Source organism: Elephas maximus, chromosome 22 (genome assembly GCF_024166365.1).
Source record: "Elephas maximus indicus isolate mEleMax1 chromosome 22, mEleMax1 primary haplotype, whole genome shotgun sequence".
Taxonomy (NCBI): Eukaryota; Metazoa; Chordata; class Mammalia; order Proboscidea; family Elephantidae; genus Elephas; species Elephas maximus.
This window is the reverse complement of record NC_064840.1, coordinates 27350135-27370991: the sequence shown is the minus strand read 5'-3', so window position 1 is coordinate 27370991 and position 20857 is coordinate 27350135. Positions and strand designations below refer to the sequence as shown.

The window sequence follows — 20857 nt, the reverse complement described above, 5'->3', positions numbered from 1 at the left end:
TAATTTTTACATACCCAAATGTATCAAGCTTCTCTCTTACGGCTACTGGAGCTGTGCCTTTCCCAGAAATCTTAGAAAGATTACTAAAAGTAGACAACATCTCTACCTACATATGATCATCAGGGGAACCATACAAATCAACAGACAATTCTGGCACAAGTGCTGTGAGTGGGGAGCCCACTGGGCATGTGACCCAGATTTGGGATGTGGGACACCTTCCTGGAAGAGGGAAGGGATGATGTCTGAGCTGAAACTGAAGAGTGAGTGGGTATTGGCAGGCAGAGGGGAAAGGATGGAAAAGCTCTGTGGTCATCTGAGGGAAGTGACAGATGTTTGGTGTCCTGGGCGTGGGAACAAAGTAAGGACCAGCAGGCTGGACCATGTTCAGTTCTTAGCCTGATGGCAGTGGGGAGACAGAAGGTTTTCCTCAGAGGGTCACCTGGCTCCATTTCCTTTTGGGAAGATTCTGCAGGACTGGAGGGTCTGAGAGGAGGTAAAGGTCACCAAGGAGAAGGTGCAGGTTGGACAGGACAGAGCCTAGGAGTGAGCAGAAGGAGAGAGGATCTGGACTTAGCTCTTCAGGGCTAGATGGCAGGGAGAGGTGAGGGCTTGAAATCCAGGTTCTCAGAGAGCCCCCCATATGTCTGTCATCCCTTGATATTCCCCAGAATCCACTTCTCCTGGGTCCAGTGGATAGGTTGGCGGTGCGTGGTCTGTATCAGCCCCAGCCAGCTGACAGCCCCGTTGGGCAGCCAGCCAGAATGGACAGTGATGGGAGGAAGGCAGGTTCCCTAGCCTTGGGGGGTGAAGGGTTTGGTGTGATACGGACTGCCCCTTGACGCTTAGGGGTGGTGCTAGGCTGGCGGCGCCCTGGGCCTGCCCCCTCTGCCCAAATTCCACAGTAGCCAAGACCAGCTCTTCTTCCTAAAGTACCTCTTCTCTGTGTCTGCCTGTTTCTTTTTTCTGTTCCTCTGTCTGCCTTTCTCTTTCCATCTATCTCTTTCTACATCTCTGGCTTACTCTGTATCACTCTATCTCTGTCCTACTGTCTCTCTTTCCCTTTCTGAGTGTCTCTCTCTAGCTCTCTGGCTCTTTCTCTCTCCTCCTCTTGTTCTCCTCCCTTTCAGAACCACCTCCCTGGATGTGGAAACTATTCACCTTGGGAACATTAGGCTGGGCAGGACTGTGCGCTCATGACCCAGCAGGTACCACCCAGGACTGGGGAGACCGCAGTGTTGGCCGGCAGCTCCAGAGTCTCTGGTCTGACAGGCTTCTCTCAACTGCCCTTCACTTCTGCCCGATCCATCTAACTGCAGGGCCTCAGGTGTGGCCAGTAGGGGGTGGGCTTCACCTCACTGGGGCTAAAAAGATGGACGCTTTTCCTCATAGAAGGTCCTCACTCTCTACAGACCCCGTTCCTAGGCCTCCGGTCACCAACCATCCCCCTCACCAGTCTAGAAGTTGCACTGCCAATGATTCAGGGCCTAAAAGAGGAGGAGCCCTTTCTAACCATCCCCAGAATTAAACGCGTCAGTCATCCATACCGTAGTGTGAATAAGAGCTCCTTCCTCTACCTCCCAGCTAGGTGGATGCTACCTAATGAGACTCCATTAGTCCCTTTTTATAGAAGGAGAGGTGTGGAAAGAGAATTTGAGTGAGGGACCCCAGAGAAGGCAGGTGGGGCAGAGTTGGGGGAAGAAGGTTTGAGGGGAGGCGCCAGAGAAAGGGAAGTGGGAATCTTGCTAAGGAGAAGTCTCTGCATTCGTCCATCCCTTCACAGTCACAGAAAGTCACCAAGTCCTCACATCATCCCCTTTTCCACGTGGGGGAACTGAGGCCCAGAGAGAAGGGGCTTGCTCTAGATCACACAGAATAGTCAGGTCTCCTAACTCCAAATACAGGTACCCTGCCCTGCCACTTGCTTGTGCCCAGCCCCATCACTACTGCCCCTATCCTCCACCCCACAAACATTCAGGACCCTCCTCCTGAGGATTTCTGAGGAAGGAAGGAAGGCCCTAATCATAAATTAGGGAGGAGCCCTAATTTATGATTTTCTGGCGGCTTCCTTCCTCCCATCTCTCCCTTTTAGCTCTGGTCCCTGTTCCGTGAAGAAAGAATGAGCTGGGTGAGAAGGGCAGCTCCATGGAGCGTAAATAATTCTACCAGCAGCTGTCTGGGTTCCCCAGAGCCTCGACCCTGGCCCAGCGGGGCGCACCCTGCTCTGAGACCAAGGGACAGCAGGGCTGGACCCCTGGATCAAAGGCACAAAGTACGGGCATTGTTTCCTAACCTGGAAGCTCTCAAGGAAAGCCCGGCCCTCCGGCCCTCCCCTTTGTCTGGGTAGCAGCTTTGAAGGCCGCTGACATGTACAGGGCCCCTTCCCTTTCATGGCATCCAGGCGCTGCCCCGGCGGCCATCTGCCTGGGGCCCACTAGGGGTTGCCGCCAAGGGCTCTGGGCCCCCTCGCCCATTTTGGCTCTTCCTTATCTTTAGAATGAACACCATATTGGCTCCTATCGGGTGGGGGCCTGGGGCTCACAGAACCTGGTGTGTGAGCAAGGTTGATAGCATGGGGCACCCTGAGCCGGGGAGGCTGTCCAGGCAGACACATCCAGTGGGGAGGAAGGAGCCACCAGCCATGGAGGAAAGAGGCCCTCAGCGCTGGCCCCGATGGGAGTTCACAGGGGAAGGAGGCTACAGGCCAGGTTTGTTTGCTGTGAAGAGAAAAGCATTTCCTGTTTGGACTAGACCAGGGTAGACATGTCCATGAATCTGCAAAAGTGGGGGCTGTGGTTCCTGGACCCGGAAGGGGGCATGTGTGTGAGTGTGTGTGTGTGTCTGAGTCCATGACCCTGTGTGGCCCACACATGTGTGGCTCCAGGTCTCTGTGTGTGTCCACGTGTTCTCTCAGAAAACAGTAAGGGCCACCTAAATCTGAGCAAAGTTATCTCTCCTCCCAAAGAAGCCCCCACTTGAAGGTCTCCACGGAGGGAAGCAGTGTGACTTGCTGGGCAAGCGCACAGGCCAGCACCCTCACTCACTAGCTGTGGGCCCTCAGGCGAGCCCCTCCTCCCCCTGAGCCCACACCTGGGACAATAAGGGCTGCCTTTTTTTTTTCCAGGACAGCGACAATGCAAGCAAAGTGCTTAGCACAGCGCCTGGCACAGGGTCAGCCCTCGGGAAACGGAAGCTGCTGTCGCTATTGGCGGTTGTGGTCTGGTCTTGGCAGCAGTGCAGACTAGGCCCCCAGGGAAGAGGCGCCGCCCACAGGGACAGGCCCTGAGACCTCCAGCCAGCCGGCCCCTCTAGTCCTCATCTCGGCAAACCCTGAAACCTCAAATGACCAAAGCCCTGGCCCTCTCAGCACTTCCTGCCCTCTGCTCTGGGAGGAAGAGGCTGAAGACCAGAAAGCAGACTGAATACCACCAAGAAAGTATATCCTTAAAGGAGGCTTTGGGCTGTGCCCCAGGACCGCCGCAGGGTGACCTGAAACTTTTACGCTTTCCCAGAAGCATGGACTCTTGAGCCAGAAGGGATCTTTTAAAGGCCCAATGGCTTGGTTTTTTTTTTTTCAGGCAAAGAAATGAGGGGAAGTGACTTGTCCTGGGCCACACAGCATCTAGGTAGTTGCTCGGATATTGACACCCAGGTCTGTAGGGGCACAGAGCTTGTGTGATAACCATTAGACAGCACTGCCACAGGTCTGGCAGTAATTGTAAATAAACATACACTTCGGCTTCAGCAAGGACAGGACCCTCTCTGAAGTCAAAATATCAATAATCACTTTTACTGAGAGGGTCCCTTTGCTGGAGAAATCCTGCAGTGGCCAAAAGCTCCCATGAATTTGGTGGCTGTGGTGAAGGAATTTGTATGCCGTTACAAACATTTCAGACAGGTCGCAAAGGGGTCCCAGACACCTCTCAGTCCCTCTGAGGCACCCCCAGGATGGAAGCCGCTGCCCAGCACTTCTACTTCCTAAAGAGTTGTGTCCCCTTCAAAGTGGCTCCTTGGAGTGATGCCTTTGTTTTGTTTTCTTTTCATCCCAATACAACTTTATTTGCAAAGACAAGTTGCAGGCCAGATTTGGTCCACTGGCCGTAGTTTATTGGCCCCTTGAAGATAGTCAGAAACCCTCGTGGCGTAGTGGTTAAGAGCTACGGCTGCTAACCAAAAGGTCGGTAGTTCAAACCCACCAGGTGCTCCTTGGAAACTCTATGGGGCAGTTCTGCTCTGTCCTGTAGGGTCACTATGAGTTGGAGTTGACTCTACAGTAGTGGGTTTTTTTTTTTTTTAAGAGAGTCACTTTTTTTTTTAATTGTGGCTTTACTGTATAACTCTATTATGTTAATATATATAACAAAAAACTTGCCATTTTAACCATTTGTAAGTATACAATTCAGTGACATTAACTATAGGCATCACGTTATGCTCCTGGATGATGGTTTTTGATCCCAGCCCCTCAACTGAGTCCTTAGATAGGCCCCAGGATCCTCCTGGGAATGGCCCCTCACTGGGCAACCAGAGAAGCATGAAGCTGCATTTCTTGGGGGGTCAAACAGACGGCACATAGTAGGTGCCAAACATCACATATGAGGGAGTAAAGTTGGCAGCAGGGTGATGTCGTTGGAGGAACTAGGGAGCCCTTGCGGGTTGACGTACAGAGGGAACAGTGCATGCCAGGGCACTGCTGTGCTATCTCAATCCTGCCCACATCCCTGTAAGGAAGGGGCAATTGTCCTCCTTCCAGAAGAGAGTCTGAGTCTTGGAGAGGAGCAGGACTTGCCCAAGGTGCTAAGAAAGGGCAGAGGCAGGGGTTGGACTCGGCTCTCACCACCTGCTCCCCGGGGGAGGGAGGCACGCCTCCAGCCACAGCAGGAGCCTACTGGTCCAGGCGCTCAACTGCCCACTGCATGCCAGTCCCCACAGGAGGAGGGTTAGAGACCATGCTGGCCTGTAGGAGTTCTGGGTCCCCTCTTATGAGAGTTGTGGCCCCTCCACATAAACAGGCAGTCTTATCACAGAGGCACACATCACACGCATGCACACAGGTATCACACACACTCATCACACATCACACACGTTACACACACACACAGGCATCACACACACTCACCATGCACACGTCACACACACATCACACACATGCACATGTCACACACACATCATATACGTCACATTCCTCACACACACATGCTACACACTTGTATACACCTTTGTGGGTTCACAGAGCTCCCTCAGAAGCCCACTCCTGTACCCCACATGAAGCTCCACTTTAAGCCAAGCCTTACTTACCATGTTAAGATGTGGAAACTGAGGCTAAGATATACATGCCGACGGCACCCTTTTCTACTTGTGGTTAAGAGCTCTGGAGGCAGGAGATATGGGTTCAAATCCTGACTCTGCCAACTACTGGAGGGTGATTTTAGGCAGATGACATCTTTCTGTGCCTCAGTTTCTCCATCTGTAAAGTAGTCCATACTGTACTTACCGGGTCTGCCAGGGCCAAGCATCCAGTCTTTGCCCCCCAGGGGGGCTGTGAGTGCCTGGGCCTCAGTTTTCTCGTCTGTAAAATGGGAATAATTATGCCTACCTGGCCCAGAGGTGTTTGAGGACTAAACAGACAGGATGTGAAGGGAGGTGCAGGGCCCACACACAGTGGTGCCCACTATTCACAAAACTTCTGTTGGATGGATGGGCGGACCCAGTGAGCAGTGCCCCACATCGTTCCCGCAGGCATGGCGGCGTCGGGTCTTGGCTCAGTTTCCTAGTCTGTAACACGTGGGAAGGCGTCGGGCTCAGGTGGGCACCTGGCCGGCCTTCTGACCGGGAGCCCGGCCCCCTAGGGCTCCTTCCGGGTTGGCAACCGTGGCGCTGGGGGCGGGGGGGCGCCGAGGGGCCGGGCGAGGCCGGAACGCGCGCCCCCGCCCCCCGCCCGCCTTCGCCCGCCTCCTGCCGCTCGGCCGGGAACCGGGCTCCGCGCGCGTCCGGGGCGGCTGGCGGCGGGCGGCGGGCGGCGGGCGGCCAGGGCCCGGGTGGAGGGGCTGGGCTCAGCATGGGCGGCCCGCGGGCCTGGGCGCTGCTCTGCCTCGGGCTTCTGCTCCCGGGGGGCAGCGCCGCGTGGAGCGTCGGAGGAGTCCCGTTCTCTGGACGCAGGTAAGGGCTGGGATCCCCCCTCCACCTCGGTGCCCTGACTGCCCAGGACTCCGGGCACCCCCCAACCTCGATGCAAGCCCAGGACTGGAAAAGGGACTCGCGTCCTCCACCTCGAGGCCATCCCGGGTGGGGGTGAGAGCGGGAGACCGGCCCGCTATCTGGCGCAGGCTCCTGGGAATGCGGGGCTCCGCGACCTCATGTGTCCGGAGCCCCGTGAGCCTCCCACACCCTCTCCCTGCCGTTTCACCCCCCAGAGCCCAAGAGCAGGGGAAAAGCACAATGAGAACAAGCCCCCCAAGACTTCTTCGTTTTGGGGGAGGGGCCCTTGCACATGTGCCCAGGACACCCCCTTACCGTCCCTGGGGTCCCCCTCCCCTTTTCCCTGCTCCTGGCTTTTTTTAGTCCCCAGCTATTTATTTCCCTCGGAGGGAAGGACTGGGGTGGAGCCTCAGAGCCCTCCGGGCCAGTGGCAGCCCCCTGGGACCTGGCATTCTGGACAGAGACAGAATCTCCCTGTGGTTCTCCCGGGAGCTGGGAGCTGGGAGCTGGGAGCTGGGAGCTGGGAGCTGGGAGCTGGGAGCTGGGAGCTGGGAGCTGGGAGCATTCTCTGCCGCTGGCGCGTATGGAGCGTCTCCTAGTACCTGCTCAGTGCTGGCCCCTTACAGGCAGGATCTTACATTAATCCTTCAAGGACTGAATGGTGTAGGGAGCACCGTCCCCATTTAACTGATGAGCAAGCTCAGTGAGACCTAGGAGAATAAACATCACCTTCTAGGCTCGTGGGCCATTGACAGAAGAACCGGGATCCCAATCCGGGTCTTTCTAAACTTAATAACTGCCTGGAACCCTCCCTGCTCCAGTGCTGTTGCAGTTCCCGCCCCTGCCGGGGTCCCTCTCAAGGGCTGCCACCGTTGTCCGTGAGACGGACAATGCCGCCTGGCCAGGCCTCTCCAGGCTTTTTTATCCCATTCAAAGGCTTGTCCGGCCTCCACCCTTCCACAGCCTCAATTCTTTAATGCGCTTCAGAAATTCCCTTTTCCCAGTGATCAGGGGCCAGTATCCCCCCCACCCCACCCCACCCCCAGCCAGGCTAGCAGGAGCAGGTGACATGGAGAGAGGTGGCCCAGGCATCAGAGTCCAGAAAGCAGTTGTCCAAGGCAGGGATGGAGGAGTGGCAGATGTCAGATGTCACAACCGCCTCCTGCTATGTGCTGACCTTGGCTGGCCTGGGCTGGGCTCTTACCTGTAGCCATCACCTCCAGAATCCTCCCAACCACCATAGATGCACGTATTTTATAGTCCATGTTTCACAGAGGAGGAGGCTGAGCTCGGAGCAGAGATATGATCTGCCCAAGGCATGGGCGTGAGTCCTGGGTCCCAGATGCTACGGTGACAGACAGAATTTGGAATCCCCAGCATGGGTTTTGGGATGCTAGTCGAAAGAGCCTCCTCGGCCCCCAGCATTTCCTGGGCAGGAGGGGTACAGCAGGGCATGGGGCTGCAGGCAGGTACCTGGTGGTCACTGGGGACCATCACCCTGTTTGCTCACAGGAGGCTGACACAGCAGGCTGGACATCACAGACAATGCTGTTATCCCCATTTTACAGATAAGGAGACTGAGGCCTAGAGAGACGAGAAGGACCTGAATCTAGGCCAGTTCGTTTCCAAATCCATTGTCCTTTTCACCCTAGCAGCTCTCCTGGAGGAGGGAGAGAGGTGGTCAGCTTGAGGGGCTAGGGCGAGTTTCAGAGAAAGGTTTATAGGTTGGTGTTACGAGTTAGGGTCCTGACCTCAGACAGGATGGGGTTTTATTCCTGTCTCTGTTGCCCACTCAATGTATGACCTCAGGGAGATCACTTCGTAGAGCTAGGCCTCAGTTTTCCTCTCTGTAAAATGGGGATGATAATCTCACTCCCTGGGCCTGTTCTGAGCATGGGGCCTGACACGCAGGTGCCCTCATCAGTCGTTTCTCTGTTGTCAACATTAAGTGGGGGAAGGGACCCCGACACAGGGGAGTCTGTGGGTCTCCACTGCCAGGACCTTCCCTCATGGCCCGCATCCCAGGTTGTTGGAGACAGCATGGGGATGTCACACCCCGCCAGCCCTCCCTTCACCCTTGGCAGCCAAGACCAGAGACAGAAAAGTGGCTTTGTGCTTGGGGAGGGGGAGGCCCGGGAAGGCATCCAAAGGGCCGCCCCCTGCCCCAGGAATGTGGTGAGACTTTGAGATCCCCAGATCTGGGGCTACTGGAGGCCATGCTGGAGCCACCTTGGCTCACTCCTGCCCCGCAGCTCCCAGAGTCCCTGCGGAGCTGCTCCCTGCCCCGCTGAGGTCCATCCCAGCCTGAATCATGGCTTCCTCTAGCTGCCAGTCTCAGCGCTGTGGCTCTAGGGTTCAAGCCATCACCAGCATCCTGGCCCAGGCCTCTTTCAGCTCAAGCGCCATCTTCCTTTGGGCAAATCCCAGGACCAGGAGAATGGAGAACTATAAGATGGACGGCATGTCCCCCAGCTCCTCTCCACAGGGCTCAAATCCCAGCTCTTCTGCCCACTGGGTGACCTGGAAAGGTGACTTCTCGGACCCTCAGTTTCTTTCTCTGTAAAATGCACTACCACCACCACCACCAGTTGCTGTCAGCTCCAACTCAGGGCGATCCCATCTGTGTCAGAGTAGAACTGTGCTTCGTAGGGCTTTCAGTGGCTGATTTTTGGGGAGTAGATCACCAGGCCTTTCTTCCAAGGCACCTCTGGGTGGATTTGAACCTCCAACCTTTCGGTTAGCAGCCAAGCATGTTAACTGTTCATACCACCCGGGGACCCCTCTGTAAAATGCAGAGCCTAACACTCGCTGTCACACAATTGAGGAAAGCACTTGGGAGGAAGGTAGCATGCAGGTGTCCCTAAGGCCCAGGGAGCCAAGCCTGTGCCTGGGATGTGGCCCTGCAGTCCAGGAACCAGAATTAGCAATAGCTGCTAGCGCTGCACCAAGCATTTTATGTGAAACCTATCCTGCCAGTGGAGATTCTGCTGTCCCCATTTGCAGATGGACAAAGTGAGGCCCAGAGGGGATCAGGGCCTTGTCCAAGGTCACCGAGTTAGGAAACAGCAGAGCCAGGACTAGACCGTCGCCTCTGGTGTAGGGCTCTTGCCTCCCCACCCCTACCCACATGCCTCCTTTCTTTCCTCTCCTTTTCATAAGGCCCTTGGCCCCTGGCCTGCTTGGCTCCCTCCTGCAATTAGCCCTATCGCTGTTCCGGATCACAGCCCTGGGCCCCGCAGAGACAAAGTCCCCTGGGCCCCTCGTGGCAGGGGGTGGAGGCAGGTGGGGAACCCCAGTGGAGATAGCCGGTGCCAAGCTGAGCTGGTCTGGCCTGTTTTCCCCGCTCTCTGTGGACTCCGGGAGCCCAAGAGGTGCTGTGTGGGCAGACATGGTCGCCCAGGGGCAAAGCCTGCCTTCTCTAGCCGCGGCCCTCGCCCATCTCACTGGAGGCAGCTCCCCTCAGTGGGCCCTTGAGCAGCTCACCACTGACCAAACCCCAGAAAAGGAAGCCCCCAGGGGCAACAGGGATAGGGGTGGATCTTCCAGGGGGCTGCACCCACCTCTAGTAGCCTCTGCCAGCTCCTCTCTGTTCTCCCTTATCCAGTCATTCAGCAAACACCCCTGAGGGCCCTCAGGCCGAGCCCTAGACTGGCCTGGTCCCCACTGTGCTCTTCCCCCAGCACCAGGGGCTGAGGAAGACGCTCAGGGCTGCGGTGGGTGGTTGTGGGAGCAGGTGGAGTACCTGACCCCACCTGGGCCTCATGGAGGATTGAGACCCAAAGGATGAATAGGAGTTTGCTGCAACAGGGGGAGGAGCTTTCCAGGTGGTGGAACCTCATGTGCAAAGGTCCTGAGGGGCAGGAGGAGGGGCAGGAAGATAGGAAAGGGGACAGCAGGCAGGTTGGCAGGGAGGGCGGGGAGGAGCCCTGGTGGGCAGTGAGCTCCACACCAGGTGGTGGCAATGCTTAATGTTAGGTCTGGGCTGTGAAAAGAGCCCCCAGGTGGGCAGAGGGTTAACTATGATTATATGTCTCTTTGGGCCTGCTTTGACCTGTCTGTACCATGAGAGAGGGCCTCCGAGTGTGTGTGTGTGCTGGTGTGTGCGTGTACATGCGTGTACCCTGAGGGCCCTGTGTCCGCAGGTGTGACCCCGTCTGCAGGGAGGATGGGCATATCTGTGGTTAGGTGTCCTGCTGGATTTGCCTTGTGTGTACGTCTGTGTGCTGCTGTGGATCTGTGTGCACGTGCATGTGTGTGTCAGTGCATACTTGTGTGTGCCTTTTCCCAGTGCCGTGTGTGTGCTGGGTGTGTGCACGTGCATGTATATGTGCTGTGTGTGTACGCATTTACGTGTGTACATGTTGTGTGTATGTGTTTGTGCACGTCTGTACACTGGCATGCAGTAGACATTCCATGCCCAGGGACTCCCCCCTTACCCGGAGCTTTGCTCTGCTCCCTCCCTCGCCCCTTCCCTTGCTCATGGGGGCCCCAGGCCAGCCTAGGGAGCCTCACACAGGCTGCAAGGACCTTATGAGCCCCCTGAACTTGGGCCCCAGGTTTTATGCATTTTTCTGGGGAGAAGCCACAACTCACCTCAATTTCCCAAGGGGACTTATGAGCATAAGTCATAATAAAACCCCAACAAGCTCAGAACCACGGCTCTAGAGACCCAGAGGGCCTAAGGGTTGGGGGCATCTTTTTAAACTTATAAAATCCTCACCTGTTCATTATTAGAATTTCCAGCCTGGGCTGAAGAGCGCAAGCTCTGGGGTGAGGCAGACCTGAGCTCTAACCATGACTGTGACGCTCACCATGGGGGCCCTGGCCATGTCACCAGACTCCGGAGACCGTTTTCCCATTTGTAAAGTGGCCATCATAACAGAGTATGAGAATTCAGAGGTGCTAATGCATGGAAGGCCCTGAGCCTGGCGCCTGGTATGCAACAGTGGCTGCTGTTAGTGCTCCACACTAAGACAGACTAGGAAGAAAGGCCTGATGATCTGCTTCCAAAAATTAGTCAATGAAAACCCTATGGATCGCAACAGGACATTGTCCGATATAGTGTTGGAGGATGAGCCCCTCAGGTTGGAAGGCACTCGAAATATGACTGGGGAAGAGCTCTCTTCTCAGAGTAGAGTCAACCTTGATGATGCAGATGGAGTAAAGCCTTCAGGAGCTTTATTTGCTGATGTGGCATGACTCACAGTGAAAAGTAACAGCAGCAAATACCCATTAGTAACAAGACGTGGAATGTACGGAGATGGTGCAGGACTGGGCAACGTTTCGTTCGTTCTGTTTGCACATAAGATCCCCATGAGTCGGAGCCGACTCAGTGGCAACTAACAACAACAGCAACAGCTGTGAGTATAGGACACAGAGCAGACAGCACACCCCTCCCACCCCCAGACATGCCATTCGACGCGCGTGCGTGACTTTTCCTAACTTTATGGGCGCATAGCTATGTATGTGCGGACATGTACAAATTGCCTTTTGGCTTTCTCTTTCTTTTTTGAACAGCAATGCAGTTGTTCTGTTTCTAGTGGTCTGTGCTTACTTTTCCCCCTGGAACCAGGTACGGTGGATGGTCTAGAGTTTGCACACAGACACCTTGGGCTCCAGAACAGTGTCCAGTTCTCCGTGTCTGGCTGTTCCCTAGCTGTTAGGGCTGTCCCGTTTTGTGCAGTTACTGACAGGTGGCCCAGGTTCCTCCGGGCTTCTGTTGCTTCCTGGAGCCAGACCAAACCAGCATTTCTCCCCACTTCCTCACTGTCACGGCTCTACCCAGGCGCTTTCCCCTCCCTGGGCTGATTCCAGTTGGACACACAAAAGTGCAGGGACTTCCCCAGGGCCCCAGCCAAGGACTTTCTCCTCCTCGTGGACAGTGTGGGGGCGGGGCAGCAGCAGGAAGGACAGCGGTGGGGGTGCGCAACTCCAAGGCAGCTGGGACATTCCAGGTGCTCAGCAGCCCTCGGCCCCAACACAGGGTCACAGGCCCTGCGCTTTTTGTTGGGGCTAGAGAAGGCAAGAAGGTTTCAGGTGACCCTCCTCAGCCTGAGCCCCCCACCCAGCCAGGCTTTCCTTTGTGGCCTCAGCCTAGGGTCAGCTGGTTCCCAGGCTGGGGCCTTCACAGAATCACGGACCGTGGCTGGAGGAGATGGGGAGGAGACGTGCTCAAATCAGAGGCCAGGCTGGTCCATTTACAGTCCCTGGTTCCAATCCTAGCTACACCATGCACCAGCTCTGTGACTTGAGCAGGTTGTCTTTACCTCCCTGAACCTCAGTTTCCCCTCTGTGAAACGGGACAAGGGTGCCTTCCTGCCTCACTGTGGGAGGATGTGTAAATACCTATAACATACAGTAGGTGCTCAATATGGGCAGCTATGATTATGAGTCGGCCACTGGAGAAGTCGGTCCTCCATGCTGGGGACACTCATTACTCATTTGGGATATCCTGGCTGTCACATTGAGGGGACACAGAAATGAGTGAGACGGGCGGTCAGACATGAATCCACAGCTGAATTCAGCCTGATGGGTGCATGGCAGATGGCTGCACAGAGCCCTGCAGGGCCCAGGGCAGGGAGCCATCATTTCTGCTTGAGTAGGAGTGCAGGTGGGAAAGGACTCTGGAGACAGGGGACAGCACAGCCAGGCTTTGAAGGTTGGAGGAGTCAGTGAAAGGAGGCCCTGAGTGGCTCAAATGGTTAAGCGCTCAACTGCTAGCTGAATGATTGGCCATTCGAATCCCTCTAGACGCTCCTTGGAAGACAGGCCTGGCAATCTGCTTCCAAAAGGTCACAGCCTGGAAAACCCTATGGAGCAGTTCTACTCCGCACACATAGGGTCACCATGAGTTGGAATTGACTCCACAGCACCTAACAACAACAGGTGCCAGGTGGAGAAGTAGGGAAAAGGGCACCGCAGGCAGTGGGGCCTGGAGATGTGGTGTCTTACAGCAGGTGGGGGAATAGGGATCCCATAAGGCTGGGCGTGAGGGTAAGCAAGGGAGGAGCAGGGCCAGGTTTCCATTTTATCACAGTCCATCTAGTGGAGATTCTGAGGGGATAGGATAGGGGGCCACTTATATCATCCAGGTGGGAGGCAGGAGGCAGCAGGGACCTGTATGGGTCAGGGCTGGAAGGAAGTCACGTAAGGCTGATAAGACACCCTACCCCCGTCTTGCCCCACGTAGCTCACTCCTCAAGACCTTCTGAGAGCCCCCAGCTTGGCTGTCCCCTTTAGGGCCATAGAACTCACCCCACAGCCACAAGCAACACAGAGACACCCACCCAGGGCCCGAAGGACTCTGGGGACTCAGGGACCTCTCTGCCTAGGGACCTGGGGCTCCTCGCCCATCCCCCTAGGGTCCTGCATAGGAGCTGGGTGTGGGACCTGAGCCCCTTCTCTTTGGGTCTGTTTCAGGAACTGGTGCTCGTACGTGGTGACCCGCACGGTCTCGTGCCATGTGCAGAATGGCACCTACCTTCAGCGAGTGCTGCAGAATTGTCCCTGGCCCATGAGCTGTTCCGGGAACAAGTAAGTGAGTCTGTGGTAGGGAAGGCACTGATGGGCCTTCCAGGTGGAGACACTGCGCGGGCAAAGGCCGGGTGGTGGGTTTGCACAGAGTGCAGGGCAAGGCTGGGACCACAGGGATAAGTGGAGCAGGGGAGCGGTGGCGCCATGCTTGTTCTCAGCACCTCCCATGTGCTCTTGAGGCACCCTTGGAGAAGGTGTTCCCCATTCACCTGCATTCCTAAATGTTCACTGTGGGTGCCAGGCCAGCTCAGCTTGCTGGGGCTTCCTGTCAGTTAGTGTCCAGATCCTCCCACCTAGGGGGAGTGAGATGAGTGAACCCCAGAATGCAGGAGAAGCGAGGCTTCCAAAGGGGCCTGGAGGCTCTGTGGGAGAGGTGGTGGAAGGCTCCTGTCTGAGCCAGGCCACCTGGGCACTCTTTCAGCTACAGAACTGTGATGAGACCCACATACAAGGTGATGTACAAGACAGTGACCGCCCGTGAGTGGAGATGTTGCCCTGGGCACTCAGGACCGAGCTGCGAGGAAGGTAGGACCGTCCGCGGGCTCCAGAGCTCCTGTGGTGGCCATGTGCCTCCTGCTACTGCACCAGAGCCTTTGAGTGTTGCTAAGTCAGTAGCCGCTGCCCACGCGCACTGTGCGCACTGGTGCCGCTGCTCAGAGCTGTGGGGCGAGGCACAGCCCTGCCACAAGTCGGTGCCTGCTGCCCCCGGGCAGTGGCCACGGGCCTCTTGGGGAATTCGCAGGACCCCTGGAGGAAATTTCGTATGTGCTGTGTAACTCACATTTGAAGTCACACAACTCAACCCTTTATTCCAAACTTGGGAAACCCTATGCCGACATTTCCATGGGACGTGGTGACAGGTACCGAATGGAAATCCCATTTCATTCAGGTTGGTGGCTCAGCAAGATGGGGACAGTTATAAGGTGATGGGCACCCAGCTTCTCAGTGGCGGAGCCAGGATTCGAACCCCACCCTGCCTGGCTCCAGGCCCCTGCCCCTTCCTCCTGCCCCCAGAGCCTCAGGGACGGGAGAACTTGGCCGGGCACCCAGTCTCCAGAGCATGCCCCAGGCAGAGGGGCCAGCACACCGTCTCCCTGTTGCCCCCACCCTCCTTCTCTGTGGTTCAGGATGGCTCTGGCCAAGCACCCAGCAGGGGCACCAGGGAGGCAGCCCTGCCTTACCAGGCAGGGCTCCACAGCTACCTAGACAGCCCTCACCCAAGGGTACCTGTCTCTCTGCTGGGCGTACTGGCCGCTTCCATCCCCACTGCCTGACTGAATCCAAACAGATTTTTGGGCACGGAAGGGGTGCGTTCCCAAGAATGGCCCTAAAGAGGATAGACCGACCTCAAACCAGCCGAGAACCAGGCCCATCGCCAGCAAGAGCCACCTCGATGGAAGCAGGCGTTCAGGGTCCCAAAGGTAGCACACTAATGTAAACGCCAGATGTGGGAGGTGTCCTGGTTCTAGCAGCACGAATGTGGGGAAGCTGGGAGCAGGCAGACATCTGAAGGGGAGCTGGGACCAGCACCTCTCCTCCCCACTGGGTGTGAGAGTTAAAGAGAAGCCAGAGGAAGAGGAGAAGGTGGCAGGGCCTGAGGGTCAGGAAGGGAGCCAGCCGAGAGGGGCCTCTGCCAATGAGGCCACAGGGGATTTGTGGTAGGAAGGGGATGCGTCCCCAGGGTGTGGGGTCCACCTGGCCCAGAGACATGAGCAGGCAGGGCCTGCTGAGAAAAAGGCCACTCTGTCCTTGGATCCCCTCCCAAGGGCGGCTCTTCCTGGGTCTGTGGGGCCTTCAGGGAGCTAGCAAGGGCAGGGGACAGTTGGGGGCAGCACCCATGCTCCCCTTAAGTCCAGCTGCTGGAAACCTCACAACCAGGAGGCTGCCAATGGCAAGGGGAGCAGCAAGACAGGCTGGGGCCAGGCCAGGCCAGTCCTGACATCTGCCAGCTCCCCCCGTGGAGCCTCCGAGGCCCTGCCCTGGGAAGGGAGTGTTCAGGGCTGCATGGGCCAGACACACAACAGCTGTGTGGCCTTGGGCCGGGGTCTCCCCAGTGCATTGTGTAAGCCATTGTGCAAGGGTGCCCGGCTGGGGAGGCAGTGATCTGGAAGCCGGCCATACACTTCTTGTGCCCGCTCGGAGGGAGGGGCATCAAGCTGCCGGCAGACGCAGCAGCCTGGGCCTCCCCTCACTGAGGCCTATGTCCTCACCTGTGCGAGGGGCAGGATAAGAGGGCCTGCCTCACAGGGATGCTGTGGGGTGATGAAGCAGCAAGGCATTGGCATGTGGCACAGCAGCTCATGGTGGGCACTACGTGATGACTGACAGGACAGGAGGGGCTTCTCCCCACCCACAGGGTTGAAGTGAGAAAGCATGGTAGGAGGCGGGATGCTTAGGCCTGAATACTCTGGAAAACTGCTCAGTGGGGCCCAGTGACGTGGAGCAGGGATACACGGGGCCTTGCTGTTCCATCCCGGGCCCAGCCCTTCCTCCCAACAGCCAGGCTCGGGCTGAGCTTCCCCTAGCTGTTTCCGCTGCTAGTGAGCGGCCTCATGGCCTGCCCAGTGCTGTGGCTTGACCCTAGGGCCTCCGAGCTGCATCACAAGGGGCAGCCGGGCCTGGGAGCAGCCTGAGGTGAGCAGCTTGAGGTGAGCGGCAGGGGAGAGGGAACACCCGTCCTTCCAGAATCCAACCCTGGATCCACTGTGGCCTGCTGTGTAGCCTGGGGCAACTTGCTTCATCTCTCTGGACCTCTGCTTTATCTGGAAGTCGCCCAGGATTAAGAAGTGGGGACTCACACCTGGCACATAGTAAATGCCCAGTAAATACCTCCCACCTACTTCTGCCCCCTGGGCTGAGGATGCTGTGGTGACTCCCAAGGAGGGCCTTGCCTCCTCTGTCCGCCATTTCTCCATCAGCTGCTCAACACACAGGTCTTCACCCCTCCTCGCCCTGGTTTTCTCATCTGTAGAATGGGGATAGGAGGATGAGTGGGGATAGTTTTGCTTGATGTTCACAAAAACGCCCACGAAGAAGTGGCCAAAATGGGGGCCCCATTTTACAGATGGGGAAACTGAGGCTTAAAGAGGTTAACGTCATTCAACACCTGAGCGCCAGGATTGAAACCTGCCAGACCAAGCATCCCTGCCCCCAGGACTTGGGAGGTGGGCCGGATGGCAAGGAGGGAGCCTGGTAACCCACTCACCTGGCCAGTCACTCCCACTAGAAACAATGGGTGAGGAAGGGCCAAGGCCAGGAAAGCATCACATGGGCAGCCTGCCTGCAGGGCTGGGCATGGGTGGGTGAGCACAGTGCCAGGGCCACATCAGGAAGGTGGGCAGAGCCCAGCGGTCACCCTTTCTGAGCCTGGGCCTGACCCCCTGAGTGCACCGGACTGGTGGGCTCTGCTGAGGATGATGTGGCCACTGTGTCACCCCTGCCCCTGGGGCTCCCCAGACACATCTCTCCCCCATCAGCCCCTTGTCCAGAAAATGAAAGTGGGGCTCAGAAAGGGTGTGTGTCTCACACAAGATCACACAGCAAGTAAGAGTCATGCCTGGGATTCTCCCCCCGGCCTCTCAAAGCGGCCCCAAACCATCTGGAAGTCATAACACGAGGGGGCGAAAGCTGGGCCTCCATGCTGGGCCCTGCGGCATGTGCTCATCTTTGTCTCATCTTCCTGCCATGTCACAAAAGGTCCAGATGTGGAAATTGAGGCTCGGAAAGGGGAATGCCTTGGTCAGGGGCACAGCCTGTGAGCTGTGGAGCCAAACTCAAACCCAGTCAGAGTCCGGAGCCAGGGTTCTCTCTCTGCAGCAGCACTGGCTGAGGACTTGGAAGGGCGTATGTTCAGACAGCTGGGGTGCTGTGAGGCTGGTGGAAGTCAACCTCAGCCCAGCCCCTTCCAGAGGGAAAGGCAGAGGGGTTGGGGTCTCCCTCCCTCCCTCTCCCTTTGGGCTCCTGGAGTCGGGCTGCCTCCTCTTTCCCCTTAGTGTCCCCGCTGTCCTCAGAGCACCAGTCCCTTCCCCATCCACAGACACCTACAACACCTCTCCTCCCTGACAGGGAACCAGAGAGGGAAAGAAGCTTGCCTGAGCTCACACAGCAAATGAGACTCAAAGTTCTAGCCCAGGCCCCTTCCTGGGCCTCTGAGCCTCTCCCACCATCCAGGGGTGGGTACTTTCTTGCACACGTTTCTTGGGTTCTAACCAGGTGCCACCCACGGTGCTTTACTTTGCTGATTCAGAGTACTGAGGGCTGACCTGCAGAAAGCCGGCCACCCTGTCCACCTCCACTCCTGTCTGGGAGGGTCAGCAGCCCCCACCTCCCCATCTCTCCTGAAGGCCGTCCTCTGCCCCCAGCCTGGCCCTCTGGCTCCATGTACCCTCTGCCCACACTGGCCTCCTCTCCCACCTCATGGCCTTGGCAGTGGCTGGCCCCCGACCCACTCAGTGGGCCCCCACCCTGCTGTCATTATTCCCAGCTCTCCAGTGCCTGGCACGGGCCTGGCACACAGTGGGTGCTCTGGAAATGAATGAGAACCTCACCATACCCCAAGTAGGTGGCCAGGCCAGACCCTCACTCAGGCTTCCCCAGACCTCCTGGCTGGGCTGGAGGGTTCTCAGAGCTCCCAGCCCTGACCTCAACCCCTGGCTGAGCAAATATTTACATTTGCAAAGTAAATTCCCTGAAGGAAACCTGGGGGATGGGCCAAATGCCCCCTGTGGTCCGTTGTCACTGAACTGAGCAGAACTGGTGGGCTAGGTTGTGACCAGGAAGCCCCTCACTTGGCCCCTCTCTTGGGAGAGAAAGCCTCCAAGGTGGAGCTGATATGTCCCCAGCTTCTCATGCCCCCATTCCCAGTTTAGGAGCCCTTGTGGCACAGGGCTCAAATCCCAGCTCCGTCTCTTCCTGTCTCTGTGAGCCTAGGCAGGCAACTTCTCTTCCTCGGACCTCAGTGTTCTCATCTGACTCATGGGGTGAGACAGGGCCACACAGGCCTCTTAGCTCAGGCCCAGCACCTGTTGGGGAAAAAGATCAGGAACTGGAGACAGCTGCTGGCCGGGGGGAGGTCAGCACAGGACGTGATGAGAGCTTCAAGGGAGGCTTTGGCAAAGGGCAAGCACCCTGGCCTGTCCAGGAAGGCTTCCTGGAGGAGGTGACACAGAGTTAACAGCAGTAAGGGTGGGGGAGTGTGGCGCGTGCATGTGGGTGTGTGTGGAGGGCGGGTGGGGACCTCCTGGGTGGTGGGAAGAGGCTTGAAGTCAGTCTCCCAGAGTGGAGCTGGGGTTTGTGGTCCTGGGATCACCCAGGAGCTCTGACCTTCAGAGCCCCCCTGGGAGACTGAGGTTGGGGCTGGGGAGGGGCCCTTCAGGGTGGACCACCAGGCAGGTCTCAGCCCACTGGGGCCTGCTCCAGGGCCTGACCACACACCAGTGGGAGGGATGGGACATGAGACGGTCCCCCAGCTGAGCTTCTCACTGGCTATAATTTTGTGCAGTGTGGGATGGTTTTACAACCCAGTATGTCCCTTCAAATATTTCTGTCCATTAATCAGAATTCAGGGGAGTTCTTTTGAATAGTTTCTGTGAACCATGAATCCAGAGCCAAAATTTCCTGGTGTTTTTGACAGTTTTGTTATTTCTTTAAACTTTCTTTCCTTTCCTTATTTATTATTATTATTTTAATTTTAACTGGTAATTACTTTGAGCCTGGTGGTCAGGCCGTGTTTTCATTAGTTTTTTTTTCATTCTGGCTCCCAGTGAAATGTCCAAAAGCAAGTGAGTTGAAAAAAAGAATTTCTAACCACAAGTTCAAAGATTAATAACCCAGGGACAGCCTGGTGGGATAATAGAACGTTTATGCTCATTTTCAAGAGCGCTGTGTCTGCTGTCTACATTATTTTGTTTTTTAATTGGCTTGCTTGCTTTAAATGCGTCTTTAGCCTGTGATTCATGCATTCATCAACAATGGGTGCCGGGCCCTGTTCTAGGCAGCGGGGCAGTGCTATGAAGGAGACAGACAGGGTCCCTGTCCTGGTGGGGCTGGCGTCCCAGCCAGGGACACAGACAGTAGATCATGGTCTAGGAACTGCTTGCTACACTGTTCAGCATGTTAGAGGGCAGAAAGAGCTGGGGCAAGAAGGAAAACCAGTGCAGGGTAGCGGATGGGGGGCAGAAGGACATGATGCTCTGCCAACGTTTGAGCACAGAGAAAACCAACTTTCCACAAGGATGGAGGGACGGCTGTGGCTTTTCATCGACTTTCTGAAAAGCATAATAAAATGGATTTTACGTCTTCACCTGGGAACAAAAAGGATGAGGAGGGCTGGGCCTGGCCATTCTTCTCTTGGTCACCAGCATTCCTGCTGGCCGCTGGCCTCTCTGCCTTTGACTGATGGTGACTTGGGGGGCTGATGCGAGGTACGGGGTGGCCCAGGAGAGAGGGGATCAGGCCCTGAAGTCAAACCAAAACCAGTAAAACCAGTTACGGCCAAGTGGACTCCTTCTCACGGTGACCCTGTGTGTCAGAGTAAAACTGTGCTCCAGTGGATTTTCCATGGCTGATTTTTTGGAAGTAGATCACCTGGCCTTTCTTCTGAGGTACCTCTGGGTGGACTCACATTTCCAACCTTTTGGTTAGCAGCTAAACACTTTAACTGTTGTACCATGTAGGGACTCCAAGGTCTGACCAACCTGGGTTCAAGTCCAGGCTCAAGACCTTTAGGTAGGGCAACAGTGGGTGAGACCCTTCAACAGGGGGCAAGTGGGGATAAGCCCCATTCACTCATCCTTTAATCTAAGCACAGGGAATAGAGGAGTGACAATGCCTCAGTCTCCCCTCACAGGGGTTTGTGAGGATAACGAGTTGAGATTATATATGCAACGTGCTTAGAATGTGCCAGACATTGAGTAAGTGCTGCAGAAGTGTTATTATTGTTGTTAGCTGCCATCGAGTCTGCTCCAATTCATGGCAACCTTATTAGGTATAACAGAACAAAACATTGCCGGGCCCTGCACCATCCTCACAATCTTTGGTATGTTTGAATCCATTGCTGTAGCCACCACACCAATCTCACAGAGGGTTTCCCTCGTTGTCGCTGACCCTCTCCCTTGGTCCCTGGATGGTGCAA

At 56.4% G+C, this 20857-nt stretch overlaps 1 protein-coding gene across 7 annotated transcripts in view; it reads left to right on the top strand.

The window, feature by feature from the left end:
• Window positions 1-6013: 6013 nt before the first annotated feature.
• The window catches only part of EMID1 (EMI domain containing 1), a 52350-nt gene continuing 37506 nt past the window's right edge, over window positions 6014-20857 (top strand). For all 7 annotated transcript variants that reach the window (XM_049865617.1, XM_049865614.1, XM_049865611.1 and 4 more), the window contains exons 1-3: window positions 6014-6153; window positions 13612-13725; window positions 14147-14250. In XM_049865617.1, coding sequence (XP_049721574.1) covers window positions 6053-6153; window positions 13612-13725; window positions 14147-14250 — 319 coding nt within the window. In that variant the 5' untranslated portion in view covers window positions 6014-6052. The remainder of the gene's footprint in view (window positions 6154-13611; window positions 13726-14146; window positions 14251-20857) is intronic.